The sequence below is a fragment of the Nilaparvata lugens genome, chromosome 10 (assembly GCF_014356525.2).
Source record: "Nilaparvata lugens isolate BPH chromosome 10, ASM1435652v1, whole genome shotgun sequence".
Lineage (NCBI taxonomy): Eukaryota > Metazoa > Arthropoda > Insecta > Hemiptera > Delphacidae > Nilaparvata > Nilaparvata lugens.
In genome coordinates this window covers 39,898,697-39,925,056 of record NC_052513.1, presented here as the reverse complement: position 1 = coordinate 39,925,056, position 26,360 = coordinate 39,898,697, and the positions used below count along the sequence as shown (strand labels likewise).

At 31.6% G+C, this 26,360-nt stretch overlaps 1 protein-coding gene across 1 annotated transcript in view; it reads right to left on the bottom strand.

Annotated features, from left to right (window-relative positions):
* The window catches only part of LOC111049397 (RNA binding protein fox-1 homolog 2), a 566,558-nt gene that overhangs the window by 7,064 nt on the left and 533,134 nt on the right, over positions 1-26,360 (bottom strand). The window contains exons 12-17 of the mRNA XM_039436017.1: positions 20,680-20,896; positions 15,365-15,431; positions 13,466-13,486; positions 6,872-6,934; positions 4,187-4,404; positions 393-453 (exon numbers count right to left, since the gene is read on the bottom strand). Coding sequence (XP_039291951.1) covers positions 393-453; positions 4,187-4,404; positions 6,872-6,934; positions 13,466-13,486; positions 15,365-15,431; positions 20,680-20,896 — 647 coding nt within the window. The remainder of the gene's footprint in view (positions 1-392; positions 454-4,186; positions 4,405-6,871; positions 6,935-13,465; positions 13,487-15,364; positions 15,432-20,679; positions 20,897-26,360) is intronic.

Genomic DNA, 26,360 nt, shown 5'->3' with positions numbered 1-26,360 from the left:
TTAGGACACTGGATGTCTTCTTGATTACTTTCAAAATGTATTTTTTTCCATTATCATAATAGAATAAATGAAATATATATTAATAACCCCTTAACGTTATTAAGTCTGATACCGTACTAAAAATTGGAATACCCCCGTTCCATATTTGAAAACCAGAAATTATAAGTAAATTACCCTGAATGGAATGTCTATTATTAACAACATTAATTAAAAATCCCCAATAATTTTAATTAATAAATTAATTAGATTCAAGATATTATAATCCCCCCCTATAATTACTCTTATTATCGGAAGATTAAGAGGATTGAATCAATTAAATTTAAAAAAATAATAATGAACATAGAAAACACATATTTCAACGAAAATTTCAGAAATATTTTTGAAAAACTTACCCCGTATCCTGCCACTGGTCCAATTCCGTGCCCCAGGTAAGGTTCATATTCACGGCCGTAACTGCAAATTCAAATAAAACATTTATAAATCACTAATAATTGAAGAATGATAGAATGAACCAAGGTAATTATAGAACTAATATTGAATTGATTTATTAATCATACAATTGAAAATTTAAAAACATCTAAGTTTTGAAGAAAAATTTAATAACTAGCAAATAATTAAAATACATTACAAAAATCTAATACAATTATATTCGGATATTTTATTTTTGTAGATCAAAAGTATCTTCCTAATACTGAAAAATCAAAGGTTAGAAATGTAATCATTTATTGAGAATCAATAATATAATTGAAAAAGTATTAAGAATAATGAGCTCATAACGCTTGTAATTGGTCTCATCTTTTAAACTTTTAAAGCTGGTAACTGGTTTATATTTCGCAGCAAATTATACAATATAAATCATGAAATATTTGAACATTTTTGTACTTTAATCGAGGCACAAAGTATGAAAAAATTGTGAATTTGAAGGAGAGGTAGCAACGAATTTTCATATCATTGTTTAGGGAAGCCTCTTCATTTATTTTTCCAGGTACTGTAAGCTCTACAAGTTATTGATAGTTCTACGATTAGGCACCATATTCTAAATTCTAAACTATTATATAAACGCAGGATCACATGCTCTAAATTCTCCAAAGTCTCTAAATTCTATTCTAATTCAATATACGCAAAGATCGCATGCAATAGAACCTATTTCACACTCTGAAAATTAAAAAAAACTACTACACGCTAGTGACAAATTAGATTATGATATATTTCGATGTAGAATTAACATCTAGTTAGGGTTGATGAGTCTAAAAGTATAATAGCATATTTTAAACTATCATCTATATATACGCCATTAGTCGTTTTGTTAATTATTTTCATTTATTTATGAAAACATGGAAGCAGATTGGATTTCTCCGCAAAATTGTTTCCATAACACAATAATCACAATGATTCATTATAAATTATAACTACAACGATTAGTCATTAGAAAATTTGTAGATGCAGAAAATAACAGTCATTGTAGTGTATTAATATACATGTTGAATTCAAAGGATAAGGCCCGCCGCAAAGTAGACCCACGCTTATCCACGAAAAGCAACCCACGCCGTGGGGTGTTTTGTAAACCATTGCTAGGCTTCTCCAGACATCTGTGTAATACATGCAATGAATAATTTACTTGTCAGCTGATTGATTATGAATAATTCTATAGCAATGGTTTACAAAACATCCCACGGCGTGGGTTGCTTTTCGTGGATAAGCGTGGGTCTACTTTGCGGCGGGCCAAATATATGTATTTATAATGCATTAGTTTTATGGAAGCAATAAAAATATTTACTCAACTAAAATTTTGAAAATCAGATACAGTATCAGGAAATTAATGATTATTAAATTTAATAATCAATTCAATTCTCTACAACTACTTGTAAAACACTTCATGTAGTGAAAACTTATCATAAAGTAGCTGATTTGGGTAGGTTAACTGATCTATATTACGCTTGCAGCTGCATTATGTTTATAAGACGCTTGCTTTATGTATATTTTACGCTTGCTTTACATTTGCATTATGTTTATTTTTCGCTCGCTGTGCATGCATTATGTTTACAAGACGGCGATGTTGTCAATACCACTATATAAATATAGTACCATATCATTTATAGAACCACTATATATACCACAAATATAGTGGTATTGACAACATCAACGTATTATTCTTTCAATATTTTATGTATAAGTATTTGAATTGAATTCCATACTGCGGTTGCACAATAAATTGTGTATGAACTCTCGCATCAAACTTAATTGCTTTAGCTAAAGTATCACGCTTCACTACATGCCGCGCGATTACAGTTTAGCTCAAGCAATAAAGTTGCATTTTACGCTCTTTTAATGCATAAATAGCTATTGTAATATTATGCGCGCGGGTGACATGCAACATGGGAGCTAGGCCAAGGGTACGCTGAGCAGGACATAAAGGACGCAGTGAGCTTTCAGATAATCGCACAAGGAAGGAAACAGGACGCAGACGGCAAGAAGCTACTTCTTACCTGACCAAAGATGAAAAAAAGGAGTTGAAAAACGGAGTTGCAAGAGCAGGGAGCAAGGAAAACTTTGATAAAATCAGGAATAGGTTGCAGGCAGGAAGGAAAAATTTATAAACACAAATGTGAAGGTAGTTCATAGTGATGTATGCAGGAAGCAAGGTTAACTTCTAAGCAGTTTCTAAAAGTTTTAGAAGTTGAAGTTTTAGGAACTCTTCAATGTTTGATTCCATTACGAACTGCTTGTTAAATAATCACTTTTGAACAATTAATTACGACATAGCAGTCAGGTATTTATATAAATAAAAGCTATTAGCTTCTACTTACATTAGTGTAGCACTTTCGGACACTAGGCCCTTCCCCATTAGTGTTGAAGAGTGTTGATGAAGGGCCTAGTGTCCGAAAGTGCTACACTAATGTAAGTAGAAGCTAATAGCTCTTATTTATATAAATACCTGACTGCTATGTCGTAATTAATTGTTCAAAAGTGATTTTAGGAACTGTTTAGAAACGAAACGTTTTTTAAACTTTTCAGAAGTTGAACCCTCTTGAACTGTTCAGGATCTTATAGAACTGGTTAGAACCTTCTAAAACTGTTTAGAACCTTCTAACCAATGTTTAATTTCTAAGGAATGACTTAGGGAGCAAGGAGAAACTTACAAATAATCACACAAGGAAGGGAACAGGACACAGATGGGTAGTTAAAATCTTATGAACACAGATTCAAAAGGAGAGTCGCATGCAGGGAGTGAGGATCACAGACGCGCAGGGAGTGACGTAGGCAGGGAGTGACGTAGGCAGGGAGCGAGGAACCATACGCTTAAGGGACGTTTACATAGTCAAGGTAACATGAATTCAAGTTCTATTTGGAATGAATGTATTTTGCAAACTTAAAGTCAAGTTAAAAAGAGAAGAAACTTAAATCCAGTATAACAATGTAGTCCCTTTTTCAAGTTTTGTAGATGTTGAATATTTTCGACTTTTGAATTCAACTTGAATCTAGGTACAATCAAACCTACAAATTCAAGGTCTGTATAAAAAGAATGTATTTTACAAACTTGAAGTCAAGTTCACAAATTTGAATCTACTATAGACCACCCTTCTTCAAGTTTTGTGAATGTTAAACATGTTTGACTTTTGGATTCAACTTGAATCTTGAAGGAACAACCCAACAAAAAATAGAATAGAATAGAATTTATTGCTTCTCATAAACAACAGTACAATATTACAAGAAAAAAAAACAAAACAAATACAGTATATTGAGTTATTATCCATATTTATAAAATGAGATAAGACAGTTGTCAGTCAATGAAGAAAGTATAAGAACAACTAAACATGAAAGTATGATGCAAGAGAAGTGTGAGAAGTAAGAGGAGAACTTCAAGTTTAATTCAATTTTTTGCTTCATAATTATAATAATTTTGAGGTTATGAAAACTTGACCTCAAGTTTTCAAAATTGCCCATTTAATGCAAACTTTAAAAAAAATTGAAATCGAGTAAACTTGACTAATCTAAATGCCCCTTCAGGAAGTGGAACAGGACACAGATGGGTAGTTAAAATCTTATGAACATAGATTCAAAAGGAGAGTCACATGCATGGGGTGAGGACCACAGACGCGCAGGGAGTGACGCATGCAGGGAGCAATAACCACAGATGCCAAGGGAGTTGTAGTCCATAAAAGTGGCGCCCGAAGTAGGATCCTACCTGGCAACAGCTGCGTACTGCGCGACTGCAGCCGGCTGTTGTTGTGCGGCAGCTGCAGCGGCGGAGTATGCGCGCGCAGCGACCGCTGTATAGTTGGCGGCAGCCGCATAGTTAGCCTGCTGCTGAGCAGCCGCTTGCACTTGTGCTTGCGCGGCTGCCGCTGCGGCAGCTGGACCGCCCGCGGCTGCTTTCAGCAGTGGTGACGCGGCGGCGGCTACCTGTGAGGGTGGGACGCGCGGCGCAGAGCGGGGCGGAGCGGCAAGGAGGAACGCAGCAGCGGGAAAGAAATTAGCGCACAGTTAGCAATGTGATGTTGTCTATTGAAAGAGGATGGAGGAACATTTGAGGAGTGTGTTTGGGGTGGAAATGATAGAGAGAGGAAGAGGAAGAGGAGTTGGTAGAGGATGCAGCAGAGTTTGTGGTGAAGGGAACAGTATAAATAGTGAAAATAGGAAGGGAGGGAGGGGATGTTGTGGAAGAGAAGGATACAGAGGAGAAGGATACAGAGGAGAAGGATACAGAGGAGAAGGAGAAGGAGGAAGAGGATGAGGTGAAGGAGGAAGAGGAGGAGGATAAGGAGGAGGTGGAGGAGGAAGAGTAGGAGTAAGAAGAGTTAAAGTCAGGAGTGACTTCTGAAGAAGAGGAGGAGAGAGAGGAAGAGAAGGAGGATGGGGAGGAGGAGGGTTTGGTACAAGAGTAGACAGTGATGGATTAGGAGAGACAAGTGGAGATGGATGATAAGGAGAAGGGGAAGAAGGTCGTGAAACAATGAAGTGACTTTGTACTCAGTGTATGAGACATCACAGTGTTCAAGAGATGCAATTGGAGAAGGAAATATGGGAAACAATAAGAGAAAAAGAGATGCATGATGAACAGGGCCCTATTAGGTAGAGGAGGTAGATTATTGGAAAAGAAAGGGTGGGGAGAGATCATAAATAATCATGAGAGAGGAAATAATACAATAAAACATAATAAATAACAGTCTTAAAATAACACTTGAATTGCTATATTATGGAGGAAAGTGGGAAAAATGTGAACATATGGTGAAGGAGGGGGGAAAAGATGTCAACAAGGAATATGTCAGAACACAATACATGTTAAAAATGAAATGTGACTCAGCAGAAATACATTTTATAACAATTTTATGAATGAAAAACTATGAAAACGATCAAACCAATGAAGGGTAGTGGATTAATTAGAGTTATTGCCAGAGCCCTAAATCTGGAATCAACTGTAGAGTGTAAGGAATGAGGTTGATTGAGAGGAATCCCAAAGATTGACATTAAACAGGACAATTTCCACCACATAAAACATAGATGTAACAGATATTAGGAGAACATCAACGTTTTATTCCAAATAGAACAAAAGTAAGTCAAGTATCTCGCAGAGAGGTGAAGTAACCACTGCGAAGTCCAGGAGTAGAAGTCCTTTCTTGCGAAGTTCTTGATTTCTTGAGTTGTTCCAGGACATCTTCATGAAGTTGTTATCAGGAATTCGGAGAGAGATAGTTGAGATGCAAATCCACCCCTTCAGCGTTTTACAAGTAAGTAGCCTACTACACAGTAGTTTCAAATATCACATTTCTTTCAATCAGATTGGTTTTGATAAACTTTTTTTAAAACTATGTACTTAATTTCTCAACTAAGATAGAGCTTCAACACAGAAAATGACACTCCAATGTATGTAATTGGATCATATACTTATGGAATTCTATAAAACACTCATTGACATGGGCTACTTTTAAATTAATAAAACAAAATAAATCTTATAGCACCCTTTATTTTTAAAAAAGTTGAACAACTAGTTTCGGTGATATATTAGGATTCATTTTGTTTTATTATGGAATTCTGTAGCATAGTCTAGTTGCATTATATAATTTGTGATAGAATCATGGAAATTATGTATTCCCCAAACTGCAGCACAGTATTAACACACTCGTATAGTACAAGATTTACTGAAATCCAGTTGAGTGCTGGAAATCAGATTCAAAATTTTGAAAGTAGAAAGTGTTGTTTTGCTAAGTTAGAATCAAGATACAATTTTTATAAAGAAAACATTCTTCATTGAAACTGCACTGAGGTTGATTATTTGTGGATATACTGTAAGAGAATTATTTTAGAGTTATAAACTTGGAAATTTAATGAAGTTTTAACTATTTTTAGCTATGTATTGCTTTGAATATTTTATTGGGTTGTTGTACTAAGTACTAAGCTGTACTAACAACTGATTGTTATAGAGTTATAAACTTGGAAATTGAATGAAGTTTTAACTATTTTTAGCTATGTATTGCTTTGAATATTTTATTGGGTTGTTTTTCCAAGTACTAAGCTGTACTAACAACTGATTGTTATAGAGTTATAAACTTGGACATTGAATGAAGTTTTAACTATTTATAGCTATGTATTGCTTTGAATATTTTATTGGGTTGTTTTTCTAAGTACTAAGCTGTACTAACAACTGATTGTTATAGAGTTATAAACTTGGACATTGAATGAAGTTTTAACTATTTTTAGCTATGTATTGCTTTAAATATTTTATTGGGTTGTTGTACTAAGTACTAAGCTGTACTAACAACTGATTGTTATAACTCATTATACAAACACTTTTCTCGTAGAATACCTTGAATATCATAGATAAAAGTCTGATTTTATAGGGGATTTGATAGAGATAATTATGTTTATTTACCTCTAGGTTAGACTTGTTGACGAGAGGTAAACTGGGATCCATTAGAACACCGACACCAGGCTCCTGCAAGGCATACTAACAATGTAAAACCGACAATTTCAACAAAATAAATCGAAAAAATTATAGCAAAATCATATAAAAAATTGAATAAAAAAATACGGGATGACCAAAAATGAGGTAAGAACTTACTGGACAAATTAACCCAGTCAAACTAAGAGATGGCCATGGCAGTAAGAGAGTAAGCTAAGTGGAAGTGGATACAAATTAAATCAAAGAAGAGAAATAAAACTGAAAAAATGGAAAGTACGAGATGCACGTGGATATAGGACAGTCAGCAACGAACCTGAAGACGACTGGGAAAAAAATAGTTGAAAAAGAAACTGTAATTTCAAGAAAAATGAAAGATCGTAGAAGATGATAATCTTTCAAGAAAAGGTGCTACAATCTTGTTATAATTTCTTCTGTATTCCAAGAAATGGGCTACATATTTTCTATACAGTAAGTTATTTATTATGGATACTTCATAATACTAAAAAGTGACTGGAATTTTCAGTTTGGTAGGAATTCTAGTTGAAAATTTTGAAGTTCTTTCATCAATATTGATAATTTATTAAAAACTCTAATAAAAACTGTGATATTTGAGTATTTTTCTTTTCTGATAATATTCCAAATATAATCAATTCTGAGAATACTTGCAATAGCGACATCATTTTTGACTCAATGAACAAAACTTCTTCAATCTGATGTTTGACTAAATTGAAGTTGAACTCAGCAGATTTTTTTAAATCTGCCGAATTATTTGGAATACTACTTTGTTACCATGTGAAAAGTTTGAAGACCCTAGTCGATAAATTGACAAACATTCACAAAGGAAACACACTTAAAAGCACATCTTTTTCAAATCCAGCACATAGATTTAACATTGATCTACAATAGATATTCAGCACACAGAATATAAAAACTTTTTAGCAAAGACTTTGACTTCAAACTTTTACACATGAGTAAACCAAGTTTTGAAAGTAGGTTGAATTTCAAGGTGAAACGAGTGTTTTGTAAGGCTTACAAATTTTAATTTTGTCTAGGACAAAAAACTATATGAGTAAATTCGGTCTCAAATGGAATCATGTCTTTAGATACATACATTTTCGACGAGAGAGGTTCAAGGCAAAATCAGTGTATTAGTGAAAAAAAAATTCAATAATAAAAACATTGTAGTATGAAAAATTCCAGTCAATTCCAACGGCAATAGTTTTAGCGGAAATCAGAAAATTTTGCCACTCCTAGCAGAAAAAAATAATGTGAAAGATGAACTAAATTCAATACTAATTAAGAATTGGAAAATGGTCAAACACAAACTAAAAGTAATTCAAAACAACGCAAACCATACTCTTGCTTCAAAAAATATTCAACAAAAATTACTGGAAAAGATTCAACTTTAAAAGAATTAACTTTAAAGCTAACCTGAGAAGTTTTCAAAATTGTAAAAGCTTATAAACTGATTAAGAATCAGACCTACGTCTAAAATGAAGTATTGTAGTTCTAAGTTTAATTAATTACTTAATTATAATTGATAAATACGATAGTAGTAGAAGTAGTAATTAGTGATATTTTGCTTTCCAAACTGTTCATACTGTAATATGTGATATTATAAAGTGATTTCTAATAGAGTTAAAAGTAATTATAAATAGTAGAAATACATATGCACATCAAGTTTCCAATGCTAGCCAAACTCTACCTCAATAATATAAAATAAAATAAATATGTCAGATTTATAAAAATTATCAATTGGTTCAATTAAAACTACTATTTATTCTCACTTTTCACTGATTCTAGCTTCTAAGGTTGCTTTTGGTAAACTGTTGATATGAAGCATTGGTATGAGATTCTTAATTCCTTGATCATGTTTAAAAGATGTAGGATCATGTTTATGGAAGAATGGTTTCTTGAATCTTCAATACAATCGATTCGCGCAGATACTGAGAAGGGAAGTTATTAATTTTATTTGAAGTGACATAATTTGCCATATAATGTCATGTCATTTGACATCGGAAAGTGAAGGAAAATTCTAATTTTATCAAATTAAAGAATGAATTGATCCAATATTATCAGGGAACTCGAGATATTGGATAAGGCCCATCTACGGCTAAAACTATTTTATTCAAGCGAGGTGGGACCTTCCCGCAATAGACTCTCCACCAACAAAGGCCGTACAAATAAGAGGAACAGTTGCAAAACAGTATTATCGAAAGACGAAAAAGATTGGTTCATGATGTAAAAAAATCTTATTTGTATATTTATTTTTGTTTGATTAGAATAATGTTTGATTAACACATTATGCGAGATTTTCTTTTTATTTATTAACTATTGACATTTTCTGAATATAAAAATTATGCCAGTTTTATTGGTTTATAGGCACTTCAAGGTAATAATTATAGTAAGGGAATTTTATCATGAATGGTACCAAAATTTGAAGTATGACTTTATTCTTTATTGATTGATATAATAAGTATACATCATATAAATGATAGGGAGAGGAAAAATAAGGTAACCTTGTGCTAATCCTCTCCCCAATTTAGATATGGTTACACATATTCCGAAATAGGTTAAGTCTTGTAGCTCTTCACTTCGCAAAATTTTCAGACCACTAATATGTTCACAAAGTAAATTTTCAAATTTAGATGCTTCAAAACAAAAAACTATTTCAAAACTTCATCAAGTCTGACAGATTCCAACTTTCTGTTGATAAATAATTATTTATAAGTTAACCTGTACATAAATTGAATGATTTTGTCTAGAATGTTTCATTCCTTCTAGAATGTCAGAATACCTTCCAGCTTTCGTTTTTAAAACCCTGAAGCTTGTTTCCCAACGAATATTTATCTTGTTTAACATTACTAGAAAACAATATTTGAGCCTCGATCTACATTTACGAATCTCAAAATATTTTCAAGGAATAGGTAATTGGTTTGGCTAGCAATTGTAAACCATACATGCACATGCAGTAGTAATAACAAAATGGCGGCTGGCCTTTCATAAAACATGCATTACATTGACATACAATTATTTCGTCCTGTCTACCAGCAAATATGTCAAGATTACATACACATGCCACTGAAAAGACGAGACATAAACAATTCGTAGACTATGTACGATGTCTCTTACATGAACATGTCCATTCTCAGAATACATAGATTGATTTGTATAAATTTATGAGTTTATAATTAACGCTTATTCACATACAAAGGTGTTTGCCTGGTATAATAAATAATGCAAGCTGGCTACTAGATTTGGAAGTTATATGATCAGCATAAGACACCATTATCAAAATAGAAAATTGAGAGTCCTTCTAAAATTATTGAAATACACTAGCCTAATGAATAATATTGATATAGGGGACAGTGAGAAATGTTCTTAAATCATTGCAATAAAACCAAATAAGTGATCATATGAAATGTCCCATAAATTTGTATGATAAATATTTTCATAAATTGTTATCATTAAAAATGAAAAACCAAAAATTTACAATGAGATATATCACTGATGAAAATTTAATATGTTGAGTATTGAATAAATAGTTATTAGATTTAGATACCGGATTTACTTGAGTATCTTGAGGAATAATAGTTTGCTAAACAAAAAGCCTGAAATTATGAAAATAATTACCGTATGTGATAAAAAAACAACTAGTATCATTATGAAAATTGAACAATTATTGTTGCAAGCAACAAACTGTTAAAGGATTCATAATGAGGAAATAAACCCGTAAAAAATAAATAATTGGTTTCTCATAAATATTGGAGTTATTTGAATATCTTTAGACAAACTGTGAATAAATAATTAAAATTGGAGGACCCTAACCCCTAATAAATTCAGATATCAGAGAGCCTACGATGAACCTAAGATATCAGAGAAACCTAACATAAACTTCTATTAATTCTTGATATAAATATAAAACTCTCTTATGATTCAAAACCCCTAATCTAAGATTTCTATAATTTTATGCTGATCAATTTCAGAAATAAACTTCTATTAATTTTTGGTATAAATATAAAACTCTCTTATGATTCAAAAACCCTAATCTAAGATTTCTATAATTTAATGCTGATCAATTTCAGAAAGCATGCATGATAGAACTTAGCAGTATTTCCCCAACTAAGAATACCCTACATCCTGAACTTAGTGAAGTTAGTTATAAATAATACAAGCTGAGTACATTGATTAGCACGGTATCTAAAAATACTACATCTATTAATTAATAATAAAAGTGCTTCATTGAGAGTTTTTGTAAACAATACAGGATATTGTTTCAGTCGTATACAATACCATCACGAAAACATGCAGAATATACAGTTAACAATATACATAATTCTGTCTTTTTGTGTGAAACAAATTTCTTTTCAAAGTTTTTGTGAATGATTTGTGTATTTTCTCGGTGTATAAAACCGGCCAAAAAAGTTACAAATACCAACACTTTGCTTAGCTTAGTAAATAGAGAAAAGCAGCACATAGTAGATTACAAACAACAGCAAAAAAGTAACATATTTTACAAGTTTCTGATGTATATTCAAGTAAGATACACAAAACCATACCGACACATTCTCAAATAGCCAATCAATAGTGGAAATAACACACAATCCGAAGAGTTTAGGAGAAAAATAGTAGCGGATATAACATTCAACTGTTTTGAAACTTCAAACTAATAATTTTTAACATTTTTTAAACTAATTATCTACAGTTAGATCCCAAATCACCAGCACACCCAAAACATCACAATGACAATTCCATTGTATAAACATTGAAAACAATTAAACTACAAATAATAAGCATTTATTCTAAGAGTGGTTGATCAAACGGAAATGTACAGTTCTGGAGGAATAGATGAGGCAACATTTCTCCATTTCAAATAACCCATACATGATCGAAAATGAGAAATAAATACAAAGACAGGATTGGTTCAAGAAGGTTTTCATAATGGTTCAATCAAAGGTTTAGTGGTAAAATTACTGCAGCAATCAACCATCAATTTCAACATGCACATCATTGTAGAATCGTTCACTTTTTAACACAATATTACCTAAAACGCTGATAATATTATCAATAATTGTATTGAATATACAATAAATGTATGAATGCAAGCTGTCCAATAGATATAAAATGAACACAGTGTTGAAGTTTCAATGTTTTTGTAAAAAACTACGTAGAATAGACTTAAGGTTTGCATTGAAAAATCCTAGAGTTATGCTTTATCTGAAAGTTTACTATCTATTCAACACGTCTCATTACTATCCTATTTTTTAAATTGCCCTCCAAAACTACACTTGCTTGTTATTGGACGAGATTTGTCGTGAAAAATAGCCTATATAACTCCAGCATGCAATTAAATAGTAAAGTAGAGTTGGCTAAATGTATCAGAATTATTACTAAAACGCCTAAACAAAATATTTCTATCAAAAAATTGTGGCAAGATTATAAATAAATGAATAAAAGGATCTTGAAATTGAAAAGTGAATTAACGTTAAATGTTTGTGAATTTTTTGAGTAATAGAGAAATGCAATACTATCTTTGAATAACTAACAATAATTTTTTGATAATAATAGACTATTTCGGATTAGGCTTACCAACAATTAAAAATGAGCTACGTTTATGTTAGCTATTCTAAGCAAATTGTGGCAAGATATGATTAAATGAATAAAAGGATATTAAATGTTTGTGAATTTTGTGAGTAATAGAGAAATGCAATACTATCTTTGAATAACTAACAATAATTTTTGGTGATGATAGACTATTTAGGATTAGGCCTACCAACAATTAAAAATGAGCTAGGTTTAAGTTAGCTATTCTAAGCTTTCAATCAATATAACAAATTATTGATGTAAGCTAATCATCAATTAAAAGCGAAATTTAATAAGTTAAGAAAGGACACAAGTTTTGACACCAGTCGATGGGATTGAGGACTCTAAACAAGCATTATCTAATTGTGATTAATAGAAAGAAAATACTTTTCAAATATTACGGTGGATTTCAACAGGATAAGTTACAAAATATAGCATCTGTGATAGAAATTATACTGAAGTAGATTGTTATATAAAATTAGAAGGTACAGTATCTAAATAATTACGTTACAAATGAAATAATGATGTTTGTAGCATTGAGTATTTTTAATAGCATGAACGTCTACCTCAATTATTGGTGGAATAGACTACTCTAGCTGAGTAAAAATAATTGTATAGTCAACTATGAAATGACAATAATTATTACAGTAATAACTGTGTGTATAAATTATTCTAATTGATAGTTACGTTTGTTCAATACAAGCCCACAATACAAACACACTCGCACAAATTTATTATTTAAATCAACTAACAAAAAATTATCAAATTATTACAAACTAAAAAAACATCCGAATCAATCGTAAGTATTATTGCTTGATGTTTCTAACAGTCTGTGGCATATGGTTTGTGGTGGGATTGTTTTAAAGGATGCACTGTTTACGTCAAATGCCGAATTTTAAAGCAAATTTTACAAATCGCACACTCAATTAATATTGTCAACAACAAGAATTTTGCCAACTTTCTTTTTTGTTTATATTTTACCTCTGTTGTTGTTGTTCCAGCCTGTAACATTTAATTATGTTCAGTTTTTTTTTTTGTTGTTTCCAAGAATACATTTGAGTTTTGAAAATTCAATGAAATTGGGATAAACGCCTAACTCATCTCGAAACTTATTCAAAATATAGAGGTTATAAGTTGACCCTTTATCAATCTATTGTATAGATGATGGAGTTTAGAAAACTATGTTTCGGAAATGTCGTCTCTTGTAAAGTCTATTCTAAGTCTATACTGAGATTATCATCAAATTCTACTATAGGGAGACGATATTGTTTTCCTTAGGGCAAATACAGTAATCATTGTCTAGAACTCTACATGGAATACAACCCTTACCAAACTTATTGAAGGGTGAATTTTCTTTCCTTAGGGCAAATACAGTAATCATTGTCCTACATGGAATACAACCCTTACCAAACTTATTGAAGGGTGAATTTTCTTTCCTTAGGGCAAATACAGTAATCATTGTCCTACATGGAATACAACCCTTACCAAACTTATTGAAGGGTGAATTTTCTTTCCTTAGGGCAAATACAGTAATCATTGTCCTACATGGAATACAACCCTTACCAAACTTATTGAAGGGTGAATTTTCTTTCCTTAGGGCAAATACAGTAATCATTGTCCTACATGGAATACAACCCTTACCAAACTTATTGAAGGGTGAATTTTCTTTCCTTAGGGCAAATACAGTAATCATTGTCCTACATGGAATACAACCCTTACCAAACTTATTGAAGGGTGAATTTTCTTTCCTTAGGGCAAATACAGTAATCATTGTCCTACATGGAATACAACCCTTACCAAACATATTGAAGGGTGAATTTTCTTTCCTTAGGGCAAATACAGTAATCCCATATATTCAACCACATAGATAACAGTCAAGTTCCACGATCAAGCCAGAATTTTGCATAAATTGAAAATAACCGAGCATAAAATAGCATTAAGAAGGGAAACAAAGCATGCGTCTGACAACATTAAATTTGAAAAGATTGAATAAATTGATTTTTCGATGAAATAATATGATGATATTATTGAATAAAGCTACTGGAATTGTCACTGACCACTTATTTAGCAAACCATACATTTTCGGGAAACTAGTTTATGTTGTTACACAATTATCAATCTTTAGATGAACTTGACTGAAGATTGATAAGGAGCAACCATACATAACTACTTTACCATAAATGTTTTAATAAATGAGTGGTTGTGATAATTCAAAGTCGATTTAATCTATATGAAAAATAAATATCTACCACAACATTAACTTTAGTAGGTACAGGAATTTCCATGAAATTATTTACTGAATATACAGTATTAAGCCTCTTTTACGTTAAACAATCTATATAGAAAATAACACATGAAGTATTGTCGAAACATGTTGTGGTGAATAAATAGAAAAATTCAAAAGGGTCCGGTACATGAGAATTTCAATTTCAGTCGATTCATGTATTATAAATGTGTTCTTACCATAGTTAAATGCTTAAATTTTTAATTATACATTGTTATTCTGTCTATTTTTATGTTTTGACTTGGCCTGTATGTTCTTTTTAGGCTCAATAAAATGAATTTGAATTTGAGGAACATATGAATTGATAAGAATTGGCCTAACTGATTTCATCATAGATTTGAACCTAAATGACGACAAAATCATATACGTGATTTAAGGTGACTTGAAACTTGAATTTACATGAATTATGATTAATTTATATGAAATATGAATTATTTACAATGAATAATAAAACATTTGAAACCCACAATTTATAATTATGTACAAAACATGAAAGATCATTTTGTATAATAATGAGATACGGCTGCAAGATTCAACATTGAATATGAAAAATACAAATACATAAATTTGTAAAACGAATAAATAAAAATAATTACCTGTAACCTGTAGTTGTTGTCAGCGGTTGCTGCATGAGCCGCAAGGAAAGGATCATAGTACATGCCACTGCAAAAGTAAAAATACAATGAAATAAACAAGAAAATTAACAAATAAAACAAGTACACTGAAAATGTGAATTTTGAGGAGAAATTAATTTGAAAATAGTATAACATTGGAAATATTAGAGTTCAATTTTAGTGTTAGGTACAATAATTGAGATTGTAATTGAATGGGAACTAGAATATAATTAAATAAAGTATTACCTATGGATTCATTCGATGATTCTATAAATTATAATCTCTTTCATGGAGTGTATAACACAGAGTAAAGCCACGTTTACACCAAAGTTATTAACAATAAAATGTTAATAACTTAATCCTTCTAGATTCTATTAAATTCAACGGAACTTGACACATATGATCATCATGTGTATGATAAGTTATGTTCAATCTAATGGAATCTATAAGGATTAAGTTATCAACATTATGTTTATAACTTTGGTGTAAACGCAGCTTATGAAGGTGTAAGATACTGCGGAGCATGTTCAATTCTAACTCGAAAATATCTTCCATTTTTGGATAATTTATACTAAAAATACTAATATAAAAATTACGAATGGACACTTTGTTGTAAAAAAAATGAAATGAAAATACTGCGGAATTAAAACTAGTGTTCTCTCTCTATCACTCAACTTTGAATTTACTCAGGTTCAAAAATTCAATTTGGACACCATTTGAAAAATACAAATTTCAGGAAAAATTGATAAAAACAATATGAAAACTTGTAGTACCCTTTATTATTTAAAACTTTAAAATATTACAACGACTAGTTTCGATCATAACTTAGGTCATTTTCAAGTTGGAATATTGTTTTTATTAATTTGTACGAAAGTAGCCCATTTGAGTGAAGTGTTTTTATAAATTTCAGTAACTAATCTTTATCGTGAAAATAGACTCACAAAAAAACAAAAACATTCAATATAAAATTATTGTTTTGTATAATAGTCTTCTTTCAAACACTGTACTCAAATTACAAAAAAAAATTCAAGAGTTTTTGTTTATTCAATTTAAGAATAGAATGTTACTATTTGTAAATATTATTTATTCTTGATATTGAATCATATTTTGGCACTTGGTATTATCATTGAAGAGTTATTGGAGACTCTGTACAGAAAATGTTTTTTATTCACTCACTATGTAATGAATATTTTAATAGACATTATTTAACCATATTCACTTCTTTGAAAAATATAATTTCGTAAAGATACTTCTTGAAAGGTTGTTTTACTAAATAAGATAATTTTAAATATAATATACTTTAATAAAACTTATTTGTCTTATATTCTCATTGCATAACAAGTAATCTTGTATTCTGATCAAGTTTATGTATTTTACTGCTTCTAAATGAAACCGGTACCTAGATACAGTACAATCTAAAAATAGATATATAACACTTGGAGAATGTTCTAGGTGATAGGCTTGAGGTTAAATAGTGCAAAGCAATAACACCGCATGCGCATGTCCTATATATAATGCATTTCAATAACGAGTGTACAGAGAAAAATCGTATATATATGTCATCAATATCGTATGTGTTTAGATGTATGTATTTACACTAGATAATAGATAAATTGCACACTACACATTGCACAACTTTCGAGACAAACGAGCTGTATTCAATCAATCAAAAATAATTATTCCCATAACCTACGATCAAATATTAATCAACAGTTTAATTGAGTGAGGCACTGGTAAGTAATCATCAGTCAAATCAGTCAGCAAAGAGCAGAATAGAAAATTGACGGCCGGTTAGTTAATCGATGGTCAAGTAACCGGGGATCAACTGTTAGCTAACCCATCGATCATCTATCAAACGTTGATCACCGGTCAGGTAAACCGTCGATCAAAGATCGAATTTTAATCACCGGTTAGGTAAAACCGTCGATCAACAATCGAAATTTAATCGCCGGTTAACTAACCGGCCGCCGATTGTCATAATGAAAGCCACAGAAAAATTGTCAAATTGCCTGAAAATAGTGGATGCTAAACTGCATGCGTTGTCTAAAATGCTTGCTTTAACCAGATGAGTGACGTAATCATATCAACTAGGTACAGTCAGGTCGGTGGTACAGTTATAGTCAAGATTTCATCAACCAGGGGTTTGACAATTGAAATTATTCGAAAAATTTCTTTCTTTTTGAAATATCAACATTATTTTTTCTTAGATAAACTCCATCCTGGATCACTACATCCAGTGATACTGAACCTCAAAGGGACGACTACATTCTCAAATTTCAATCTTATTAGATTTTCAAACAGCTCAATTTTGAATAGTTAAGGGGATACTGAACCTAGATAAAACAGATTAATTTTGCAACAATCATAGAAATCTTCCAATTCTTGACCACTATGAGAGGGGAAATTTCTAACGGTACACCTGATTTGAAATTTGAAGGTGTGAAAAATGCTTATAAAAATTCATATATTCAGGGATTGGAAGTCTTCAAGGAATATTTCATTACACATTTTGATAACATATTACAAATGCTGAAAGAGAAGAAATTAGATTATTATAAATTTAGTAAAATCTCAATAATAGTCTATCATGAAAATTATGATATTACAGTAGGGGAAAAATGTACGTTAATAAACTGTTGAGTTCGTTCATAGAAAAAATATAGCATAATATGTTATATTTTCTCTTTGAATCAATGCTCCATTCGATGTGCGGCTTCAGCTATTTATCAAGTTTGAATAGTGTGAGATGTTTATAGTAAGTTATTATCAATTACAATTATGTCTGTGAAAAAGGAAATTTAAAAGTTTGTTCAATTGATAAAATAAAAACTGAAGGAGTTTCCGCTCATAGAAATAGAGAAGTAATGGAATAGAATTCACATTGAATGGAGTATCTATAAGTTCCATGATAGGACCATAATAATATTTGAATCAAAACTGAATATCAAGGAGCCTTCAAGAAAATGATAAAACACATACACATACAGCAGAGTTTTCAAACTTCACAAAACTAAGTAATATTCTCAAGTATTTGAATATATCCAAGTATAATTCAATGATAATAAAAGTATTATTATAGAAATCTTGAGGATACAGACTGAGTATCAGGAACCATTTTCTTAAAATCAGAACCAAAACTCTGATTTTTGTCAGACTTTTTGACATAACAATAAAACTTTACTGTATGTGTGTGAGTTCGAAGCATGAACTGAAATAAAATGTATTAATTATTAGGAATTGAACTTATAATAATAAATTATCATCAAGAGTTTAAGGTGGATATAAGTCCATTGCTTACAGATCTTATTTGAATGAGAACCAAGAAATCAAAAATCTAAATCATTCTACAAATGATATAGTTTCAAGAAGATTTCAAGATTGGTAAGTAAGATTTGATGTTTGAATAAATTGATAATTAAAGACCTCAGTTTTTTAAAATTGGCTATCAAGATAAAAATGGATCCACGGTATTATCCAATCTTGCGTTGTATTCAAGAATCTTAAAAAATGGACATTATCAACGATACAATTTCAGTCTATTAAAATAAAAATTTCAAGGCTGTACTATCAACGAGTTTTGTTGTAGGCGTTACTGGACAAAGTGATAACAGACTTTTCACTCCATCCTATTTATAATTTTCTTTTTAGTACCAAGTTGTTTTTCATTGGAACTCTTTTCCCACACACAGACTTGTCTATGTGGGAAAATTCACAAGTGTTTTATATTATTAATACATTTACTGTATTTATAATGATTTTGTGAATAAAACTCAATTTGATTTGAATCGAGAGAGTTTAAAAAATCAACCAGATGCACAATTTAATTCAATACATGAACCGCTGACTCATTAAAACTTATTTTTTATGAATCTCTGACTCCAACAACTAAATTACTTCAAGTATATATAATACAATCAGAGGTCTTTAATATATCAATTAATTAATAGAACTGTAAGCACGGACAATTCATAGAGAAACTACAATAAGAGAAAACTCCTACTGATTGGTCTCTTAAATTATTGCATTTTATAGAGGCAAAGAAAATACATTATTTATTCAAGATAAATGACAGTACTGTGTGAGTTTCTTTAAAATAAAAAACGACATAACAACCAAAACTATAGTTGTTTGGATGAACTCATTACTGTTCATTGTAAATCACATTTTTTAATGAATCAGTAGTAATAATGGCATTAAAAATCTATAACTGATTCAATAATATGTCCCGATTTGATTTGATTCATTTTTCTAGAAAGAACATTCTGATACCTACTTAGAGGAATTGAGAATTAAAACGATGTCCTGACTCAAAAAAACAATCAGTATAAGGTGTTCATGTTGAGGATTTCTCAATAAATGGAGCTCTTAGTACACTTACTGAATAATATAGGTAATTAGTATCATGAAAGCTCAAAATTATGCTTGCTTGATTTTTTAAGGGAAACTTAACTGAAATAATTATTCATTGGCTATTCATTGTTAAAGTTATCAAATATCTGAAACAGGACTAAATGGGGCTCATAGTTTTGTTCAAAGTTGATCAAATGATCTGATATATGAATGTGTAATTGGGCATTGAATTTTAATCTAGTCTTAATAATTAATAACTTAATAACAAACACCCAGTTACACAAAAGCCTGATAACTATCCTGATTAAATGCCACAAGAACCAATCAGAGAAACCTTCTTTTAAGAGAATCCCCTCTTCTGATTGAATAAGAATTATCATAGAGAAACAATAGTATAAGTAGATATGCCATGGTATAGGGTGTTTATGTCGTAACTTTTTCTGTTATCTCAAGCCGATAGTCCACGTAGTTTTTCCCATAAAGCTATGTGACGCTGGCAGTCTCTCATATTGTGCCGTTCATACAATCTCACCCGAAAACAGTAAAAATCTACAATAATCGACAGTAATTGGCTTGAGATAACAGTAAAAGTTGCGACATGAACGCCCTATACAAAATAATATTTCAAAAATAGAATGGGTTTTGATGTCATGTATGACACATGGGATATCTACTTACGCTATTGTTTCTCTATGGTATTATTAGACGAAAATCCAAATTAAATGCTATAAATCACCCCGAAGACTCCCACAGCATTTCCACAGAAGACTACGTAGATTTACAGCATTTAATTTGGATTTTCGTTTAATATAATTATTAATTCATTAGCATTTGAAAAATCAGTGATTTTCACCTCCTCTGATTGGTTCTCGTGGAATTTAATCCTGGATGTAGCAGGCTTTTGTGCAAACAGTCTTAAAACTAAACTTAAAGTGATAGTGACTGACTCGAAGACAGAGGGAGCGCTGTATCCATGTAGGGCGGCCGTCAGCTGACTGGCCGAAGCGGCAGCGGCAACCGGCGATGCGGCCGGCGGGTGATGGCGGCCGCTGGCGAAAGCGGCGGCAGCTGCGGCGGCTGCGGCGGCGGCACTCACCGGGAAAGCGGCAGCTGCGGCGGCGGCACGCGCGCGTCCGCGTTGGATCGCCACTCCGCGCAGCGCGGCTGCTGTAACACGCGCAGGGGGAGCGCAATGCATGCAGTCAACACACACAGGCACACACACACAACAGTGGTTCGGATTCAGGATGAATTTGGTTGGGATACTAGGATATTTGACAAACCTTACTCGGATATGATTGGGATACTAGGATATTTGACAAACCTTACTGGGATATGGTTGGGATACTAGGATATTTGACAAACCTTACTGGGATATGGTTGGGATACTAGGATATTTGACAAACCTTACTCGGATATTGTTGGGATACTAGGATATTTGACAAACCTTACTTGGATATGGTTGGGATACTAGGATATTTGACAAACCTTACTGGGATATGGTTGGGATACTAGGATATTTGACAAACCTTACTCGGATATGATTGGGATACTAGGATATTTGACAAACCTTACTCGGATATGGTTGGGATACTAGGATATTTGACAAACCTTACTCGGATATGGTTGGGATACTAGGATATTTGACAAACCTTACTCGGATATGGTTGGGATACTAGGTTATTTGACAAACCTTACTGGGATATGGTTGGGATACTGGGATATTAGACAAACCTTACTCGGATATGGTTGGGATACTAGAATTCAGGATGATTGAGTCGATTGACTGCGGTGGAGACAAAAATAACTGAAACTAAGATTTGGAATCACAGGGAGACATAAACTTGTACAGTAGAGCCTCGATCGAACTCATCTCAAGCAGTCAAGATTGAGTTAAAATAATAATATAATCAAGAATTTCATTTGCTGAACAAAAAAGCAATAAGTATCCAACAATTAAATATTTAAAAACATAATATAACACAAGTTATGTTGTAGAGAAAAAGAGATGACATTCATTTAATTCATCAACACAAACATGAATAAATAATATTCAATTTTCATTTCTATCTAAGAAATTTTTATGTTTGAATTAGTAGATATGAATCATAAAATAACTACATGGCTTAGAATTTCATTCGATTCCAAATGTATTTTATGTACTTTATAATTATTAACTTATTACTCTAATATTGTTAAGCTGTTTAATTTTTTCTCATAATTTGTAAATATTGTGAATTGGATTGAATAAAATTTTAATTTGAATTGTTTAGTGTTCACTGGCATTGTTAACAAACCTTCAAAATTGATCATTGATTTATTCTGGATTATTTTTAGAGTGGAAAAACCTTTGGCATGAACAGAAATTTGGACATAAACCTGAAAAACTGGACTATATTTCATCAAAATTGTGTTAGAAATAATAAGTGCTATGCCTGTTTTTCTTCCACTACATATTTTTTTTCATTAAAAAAAGTGAGAAATTTGTTGAATCGAGGCTCAATCACAGTTGTTGCATTTTTGGGGGTTGGGTTGGTATATACCGTAATGCATTGATCTAAAACTGAATAGCTCACAAATATATTTCCAGGTATTGATAATCTCTTTCTGTGCATCAGAAAATCACAAGTATTTCCACAAGCGTAGGCAGCAAAAATAAAATTTTGTTTTTAATTGAATAAAGTTCGTTTTGTAGCAGTATTGAAGTGAAACTGTAATATTTTGTATTATTTTTTGTTTGAAATTTTTCAATCATACAGACTTTACGAATTCTGGACTGTTGAGTAATACATAATATTGTTTTTCATATAGTTTTCAATGCAACACGGTATACATTGGAGGAATGGATTACTGGACTGTGTGTGTGATCACAATGCCAAAATACATATCATCTCAAAAGCATAGAAATGTGCACAAGTTGTCTGAAAACCGGACAATTCAATCTAAGGCAAAATCTAAAAAAACAAACACCCTGAATCGCCCTAAAATTATCAAAAAATGGGTTTTGATAAGATTTTGAGGGGAAAGATTCATGAACGTTACTTATGAGATACTATGAAATAAGATTCACAGATAAAAGCCACAACCATCTATGGATGTTTTCAAATGAAATTTTTGAGATGAAAATAAAAGTTTATATTTTTTCACGTTTACTGAATTGAAACTTCAGTAAGTTAGTAATTTAAGTCTATTTTTTGGGATAATTTTCTTTTTTTGATAATTTTCTATTTTTTTTGGATAATTTTAAGAGGATAATTTTCTTCTACTGAATAATATCAAAATTCATTTTTTGGAGGAAGTTATTTTCAAATGGTCAATTTTTAATTTTTACTGAATTCATTCTAATGTTACTTCTTTGAAAAGAGGTTATGTTTTTAATTTGCTATAAATTGTACCGACCCCATTGCAAATGTATTAAGGAGCAAGAGTTCTGTTTCTACAACACATACACATGGTGCACATTCAAAAAGCCGACAGAAGACAAAATAAAGAGAAAATCAATAAATCAGCAAATGCCCTATTGGTAAGCACAAAAGAAGGGAAAATTACACAAAAATAGATAATAATTGTTAGTAAAACCCCCCACTACCCTTGTGCAACAATTCAAGTAGCCAAGATCACAGATCACATAATAAATGAGTCACATCAGCATGAGAAAAATTAACAACAAGCAATTCAATCGAAAATATTTTACAATGGATTAAACACATAAACAAGGTATGGCAAAATTCTTCCAAATTTGTAAAAAGTTCCCAAGATTTTTCTTGGGCCTGAAATAGAATTGGTTTTTCTATTAATAGAACTATTTATTTAAATTTATAAATTTTTATTTATTTAAAAAAAATCAAATAGAAATGAGGAGGTTTGAATGAAAGGAGGTTATTTTTCTGAGTATAAAATACATCTTCACCAGAGGCTAACTTTTATTTTTTTTATTTTTATTGCATATTCTATTTTTTACAATACGACAGGATTCAAAGTTCATCAGCTATTCGGAATTAATCTTTCCAATAGACCGCAGATTTACAAAAACGTGAAGTATCAAAGTTTGGAAATATCGCGACAGATTTCCCGAATATTGGATTTGGCACTTAAGTTTGATAATACTGGCAAATGTACGTTTATTATACAAATTGCTCTTATTAAAAAAAAATATGAATCTGAGTAGGTACCCTTTTTTAGTTATATCCTCACGACATGTTTCGGCTACTAAATTGAGACAAATTGCTCTTAGAATGATCTATAGTCATACTAGTATTGTCAATTAAAGTAAATGAGTTTTATTAAGGTTCATATAGCCTAATAGACAGAGAAGCAACCTAGTGAGAATTTGAGAAAATATGGAAGAAACCTACAGCAAAACGGAAGGTCACAATAACAATTTTTATCGGGACAAATTTTACAAGACAAGATGAGGTGATAAAAATTGCCTATATTCTAAACTGTGCAAACATGGTGGAAACTCCGCACAAAATTACAATCGACACGAAACACATGAAAATTTAGAATTCGCAAAATCAGCAAAACATTCAACATAGATTCCAGTCTCAAGATTGAGAGAAATCGGAGATTTTTCAAGACAAAACCTGAAGCCTAAACAAGATGCAGCTAGTAGAACTTCTAATTATTTTTTTTTGTAGGTGAGTGAGTTAAAAATATTAAAGACCAACGATGCAGGACTTCAAATAATACACATAGAATAACGTACTGCAGCTTCTATTTAATATTGTTTCGAGTTAAATTTCTGATGCCAACTAAATATTATCTCTGAAACCCAATTAGCATTGAATTGTCACCGAGTATAAATTTCAAACCTAATGTGGGTCAGTGTAGCCTAACATCAAAACCATTAGGTACTTGAGACAGATATTCACAAAGGGTTGTATTTGTTAATGATTTTCAAAATCGAACTTAGCTCTGAATGGATTAATTTACCTACAACCTGTGCGCGATTCTGAAGCTTGGTTGCGAGCAACCAATCTTTATACTTTTAGCACTTGGTTGCTAGGCAACCAAGTCATTCTCACCTAGTTTTTATTTTAAAAATCGCACCTAAATACGGCCCTCATAGTTATATTTCCCTCTGAATAACACATATCTATACAGGCGTGTACTAGTAAACAAACCGGCAAAATTCATGCAAGCCCATTCAAATATGCCTCAAAAGTATCTTCCAATTATGAATTTCAACAATTTAATCAACAAAACACATTCAATTGTCTCGAAAACAACAATTAAAACCACCCAAAAACACAATGCAATTCCTTCTAAAAAAAACACGGTTCAGTTTCCGGGATATTTACATAGTGACCACTATATTCAGATGAACAAAGAGAGATAGAGAGAGAGAAAGAAAGAAGAAGAGGAAGATTGATGATGTGCAGAGAGCAAAAGTGCCCAAATATGGTAATACAATAGTTGTTCAAGTTTCATACACATAGATATATAATTTGAAGCACGTATGGGAGCTCCGTGCTATATATAGATATAGAAAACGCACATTCGTGACAAAGTTTCATTCTCAATCTAATCAAACCTGATTACAAGAAATATTCGTTTCTTTTCTTCTGGAAGTATGGAGTTAGAATTGGAGGTTAAGTATTATTAGAATATTACCGTAGTTAAAAAACTTCAATAATTAGGCTCTATATTGGTGGGAATTAATTTCACTCACTCACTTGAAAATGAAATTATAAGTCAAAACATGTGAGAAATGAATGTAGGAAAAAAGTAGGTACTTTGTTTTAATTTTTATGTACTGTATATTGGTGGGATATAATTTATGACAACTACTGTAATAATTCATGAATCAATGTATACATAAATAAATACATATTGAGGTAGAGATTTGAGCAATAAATCCACTTATAACTTTCCAGAGCATTGATAATAATTTTGGTATAATGATATGAAAATTCGAGGAACTTTAATGCTTGAGCTGTTTCCCAACTTCCCTTCCAAGGTATTCACTGTCCACGTTCTTGTTCATAGCAAATCTTACAATAAAAACTTGCAGAAACCTTGAAGAACGAATAATTACTTTACTCATAGTAAAGTAATAATTAATTCATTAATTTAGTCAGACATCCTGATGAAGACAACACGAACCTAGCACACCAAACTGAATCGGTTCTATTTTTGAAGATCACTAACAACCCAAATTAGTTACATCTCATGTGTGGTTTAACTGAGGATCAACTATAATCAACTTTACAACTTCATATGAGGATCTGCAACTTTATTCAACTTTTCAATTTAATCAACTTCACAACTTTATCTGAGGATCATAACCAACCATAGATAACACGCACACACTATATACATGGTGTGACCTAATTATAATGGGATGCAGATGCAAATGATTGAGGACCGTATTTATAATGGATTCTTGAGAACGTTCTTAGCCAAGCACGCTCCAGTTGCTAAGCAACCATTTACAGATACCAAGTAATTAGTGCAAGATACAAATATAAGATGATAGTAAACCCTCAAAAAATCAAATCCACAATGCGTTGGGCTTCGATTCTAGTTAGCTGGTTGCAAGGTGATCAGAGCCTACTTGGCTAGGAACGTTCTCAGGAATCGTTTTGTAAATACAGGCCCAAAACCGACATTCGTTGTTTTTTTC